We start from the raw sequence: 4592 nt of genomic DNA on the forward strand, positions 1-4592 counted from the left end.
GACTTGCATGAAATGAGAGCAGCATATAAAAGTGAGAAATGGTCTGCAGCAGATCAGTTCTGGTCAAAGATGGCCAAGCTCATTTTGCTTACCGGTAAGTCCTGCTACAAAATTTACTTCTCTGCCTTTATGACAAGTACCATGGCTCTCTCACTCTTACACCAGGTGATAGAAGAGAGGTTCTATGGAATTCAAGATGTTGTATTTTCTATTTAGTCAAAGGATAATCACTACCACGTTTTCAGGTTGTTTATATGCTGGAGTTCTCTAGTGTTTTCTTCTTCCTTAGATATGCAATTTCTTTATTTAATTGAGTTCTTTAACCAAAACACAACATTGGACCAAGACATAACACTCTAAGGATAAAAATTGCCATTCTAAAAGAGCTATTACTGTCCATATTTGCCTGTAGTCTCTGTTATTTCAGCTATGTTCATAGGAATCATCACCTACTGAAGGAATCAACCATAGCAGCATACTGAGATCTTAATTACCATAATCTTTTCTGCACATTTGCTTCCCTCAGAATGAACTGTAACCTCAGACTGAGCTTTTGTTGGAATCATACTGACCTAAAAAATTAGGCACAGAGCAATTTTATTGTCTGTATAACAATGTACCTATCAAATGATTTCTGCTTCTTTCAGCACTGATGTTTATTTCAAAGACTAATCCTTCACTTTGTTTTTCAAAGGTCTGGCCCTCCTGCTGAATGCCCAGATAGGTATGTGCTTCACACCCCAGAACAGCTCACCAAACACCTTTCAGCACGGGCACACACAATCAAGGCAGACATGCAGCATATTAGACACACCAACAGCCTTCTCCATCTGGGCACTTCACTGGAGATCTGTTCTACGTCTGTTCTACCTCACCAAAAGGAGAAAGACTCAGTTTGGGAAAGAGACACAGCAGCCACAACCACCCTGATTCATGAGTTTCAGGGTACAAAGAAAGAAAGAAAGAAATGCATTATTGATCTCAGGGAGGCAGTTCCCAGAAGGATAACCAGTCTTACATCACTTTCTTTCAAATCCTTACTCCCAAGCAAACATTGCCCAAAAATTTCTGATCAGATTTCATTTATGTCTTAATTTATAGAAAGTGCATCCCAGGGCAGGGCTGGCTATGCTGAGGGGCATGAAAGGTGGTTACAGGAAATCTCATGCAGCCAGTTACCTGGTCAGCATACATAACAGGACATCAGCATCTCCGATTTACTCTCTTCTCTCCCTGCTCCACCTCCTCTATTTCCCTACAGGCTCTGCCTACGTGCTCTCATGCTATTTCACCAACTGGGCTCAATACAGGCCTGGCCTGGGAAAATATATGCCAGACAACATCGACCCATGCCTCTGTGACCATCTGATCTACGCCTTTGCTGGGATGTCCAACAATGAGATCACAACTTATGAATGGAATGATGAGACCCTCTACAAGTCCTTCAACGGACTGAAAAATCAGTACGTACTGACAGCATCAGGCATCGTTTAATCACTTGTTCAGGACCTGCCCATTACACAGCAGCCATTCCCTGCGTGAGCAGTGAGGTGCTGAGGAGAATTGGAGACAGTGTTGGGCAGCAAAGGCTGTCCAGGCTGCCAGCATTGGTCCTCTGGGGATGAGGACATCAGTCACTGTGCTCCCGACCTGCTCCTTGGGTGTCACTCCACAACATCACAGCGTACAATTGCAGCTGCAACAGCCACTTTCCAGAAAAGCAGGCACACTGTGCTTTGTGTTGGTCTTTTGTCTGAAGTTAGAAACAGCAATGCTAAACCGTTCTTTGCAGTGAAACATGTTCATGTCCGTCCCTTTGCAGGAATGGAAATCTCAAGACTCTCCTGGCAATTGGAGGATGGAATTTTGGAACAGCCAAGTAAGTTCCCACTTCCCATAACGGCACACTGGAAAGGGAAGGGAAGGGGAAAAGAGGCACCAACCAAGCCCCAATTCTGCCCTTCTCTGCTTCCCTAGGTTCTCCACAATGGTTTCCACTCCTGAGAACCGCCAGACCTTCATCAAGTCCGTCATCAAATTCCTGCGCCAGTACCAATTTGATGGGCTGGACATTGACTGGGAATACCCTGGATCAAGGGGCAGCTCTTCTCAGGACAAAGGTCTCTTCACCGTCCTTGTTCAGGTAGGACACAACAGAAGGCTTTGATCAGGCCCCCTGACCTGCACAGCTCTCACCACAGCCCCAGTGGGGTTCACGCTGAGCCATTTGTTGTCATCCTGCAGGAAATGCTGGCTGCCTTTGAGCAGGAAGCCAAGCAGGTGAACAAGCCCCGTCTCATGATCACTGCTGCCGTTGCTGCAGGGCTTTCCAACATTCAGGCTGGCTACCAGATTGCTGAGCTCGGAAAGTGAGTAGCAATCTCTCCAATACAGTTTTTATTATTTAAGTGGTATTACTTCGAGCAATTAAGAGAAATTGTGCCATTAAAACTGTCAGGTACTTGGACTATTTCCATGTGATGACTTACGATTTCCATGGCTCCTGGGACGGACAAACAGGGGAGAACAGCCCTCTGTACAAAGGCCCCGCTGATACTGGTGACCTCATCTATTTCAACGTTGTAAGTACTGTTTAGTAATCTGTCCCACAGGCCGCTGTAATTGCACCAACAATGAGAAGTTTAAGAATTCACCCTACAACCTAAAATTCAGGGCACAAGCTTAACGAGGATGCCATTTTTTTAGGATTATGCTATGAATTACTGGAAAAGCAATGGTGCTCCAGCCGAGAAACTCCTGGTTGGATTCCCAACCTATGGACATAGCTACATCCTCAAGAATCCTTCCAACACTGCTGTTGGGGCACCAACATCGGGCCCTGGGCCAGCTGGGCCTTACACAAGGCAGTCTGGTTTCTTAGCTTACTATGAGGTACGTGCATTTCATCACACCTGGGCATCCAAGTGTGGTCTCAAAACTTCCTAGAAAGGAATTTTATCCCATAGATTCATGCAATATTCCAGCCACCCATTTCTATGGGGCAGTTACTAAGTTCCCTTTCTCTGCCCTTTCCTCCTAGATCTGCACATTCCTGGACTCTGGAGCCACCCAGGCTTGGGATGCTCCCCAGGATGTGCCCTATGCCTACAAGAGCAGTGAATGGGTTGGCTATGACAACATCAAGAGCTTCAACATCAAGGTACAGTGGGTGGGAAGTGCAGCTATACTAAGGACAGTGCAGGAGCCCTTCTGCAGTAGCACGTCTTGGGACTAACAGTCATTTCTCCCCTGGCATTACACAGGTTGATTGGCTGAAGAAGAACAACTACGGCGGTGCTATGGTTTGGTCCCTTGATATGGATGACTTCACGGGCACTTTCTGTAAACAGGGCAAATATCCCCTGATTACTACCCTGAAGAATGCTCTTGGTCTTCAAAGCAACGGTAAGTAGCAGGGCCTACTTGCAGGGGATCCCCTAGCTCGCTGCTGGTGCAGATCTTCAGAAGCCCGTGAACTTTCACTTCTAAGGCCTTGGTGACACACTTCTTTTGTGGAAGCCACAGCAGGAGATTGTGCTGGAAACACTTTATATCCCCAAGGATGAAAGTGTGAGATTGGAACTTGCATGTGGGTCCAGATTTTTCATATGCCAACTGTGAACCCAGCCAGATTTTGAGGAGGACAAAGTTTAATAGCTCTTCTGCTGATGCCAACCCCAAAGAAACTATAGCAGAAAAGGGGAGCTGAGAAACTGTCTACAATAAAATAAGCTTTTTCCTGCTCTTCTTTCAGGCTGTGTGCCTCCAGCTCAGCCCAATCCTCCCATCACTGCAGCTCCTAGCACTGGAAGTGGAAGTGGAAGCGGGAGCTCAGGTAGCAGTACTGGCAGCTCAGGTGGGAGTGGATTCTGTGCTGGCAAGGCCAATGGCATCTATGCAGATCCAACCAACAAGAGCAAATTCTACAACTGCAATAATGGCGAAACCTTCGCGCAGTCGTGCCAGGCCGGTCTCGTCTTTGATTCCAGCTGCTCCTGCTGCAACTGGGCATGAAGTCAATAATTCTGTTACAGCAAGCAGACTCCTCTGAGAATAATAATGATAAATAAAGTGTTCTGCAAAAGTAAAAATGCACGCTGTTTTGACTCATCTTGCTCGTAATATTTTCATGCTCCCTGGTTCTCTCTCAGTACTTACATCCATGCCCAGGGTAGGGCCCGAATCCAGAAGTAGCATTTCAACGGCCCTGGACAGGCGTTTTCCAGGGCTTTCTTACTTCCCCAGTGGAGCAGTCAGTCAGAGAAGGAAAAAACAACAGAAAGAGGGGATGGGGCAGATCATGCTGTGCCATGAGAGAGCACTTAGAGCAAGGTGGCGGCAACAACCAAGAGCCTGGCTCTCCAGCAGCCCTTGTGCAAGGCCTTTCCTTTGGTCTAGGGAAAAAAAAAAAAAAAAGCATTCCCCTTCTGGAAAAGGTACCTTCCAAAGACAGCAGTCTTCAAAGGTCCTGCAGCTCTTGTGCCTTGGCGCTGAAACAGCTGCAGCAATTCCCTCACCAGTGCAGGAATGAGCATGTACCAGTTTACACACACACTTCTGATGTGCCCTAGAGCCCCAGACATCCACTGCAT

General features: G+C 46.7%; 1 protein-coding gene across 1 annotated transcript; it reads left to right on the top strand.

Annotated features, from left to right (window-relative positions):
• The first annotated feature begins 21 nt into the window (after window positions 1–21).
• On the top strand, window positions 22–4097 carry LOC100547447 (acidic mammalian chitinase-like). The gene is made up of 11 exons (XM_010726477.2): window positions 22–94; window positions 695–724; window positions 1262–1463; window positions 1823–1879; window positions 1978–2143; window positions 2245–2369; window positions 2459–2582; window positions 2707–2892; window positions 3041–3160; window positions 3264–3405; window positions 3755–4097. Exons 1-11 carry the CDS (start codon window positions 70–72, stop codon window positions 4012–4014), a joined length of 1437 nt encoding a protein of 478 aa, XP_010724779.1. The 5' UTR covers window positions 22–69; the 3' UTR covers window positions 4015–4097.
• Window positions 4098–4592: the final 495 nt, after the last annotated feature.

Source organism: Meleagris gallopavo (genome assembly GCF_000146605.3).
Source record: "Meleagris gallopavo isolate NT-WF06-2002-E0010 breed Aviagen turkey brand Nicholas breeding stock chromosome 28 unlocalized genomic scaffold, Turkey_5.1 Chr28_random_7180001922885, whole genome shotgun sequence".
Taxonomy (NCBI): Eukaryota; Metazoa; Chordata; class Aves; order Galliformes; family Phasianidae; genus Meleagris; species Meleagris gallopavo.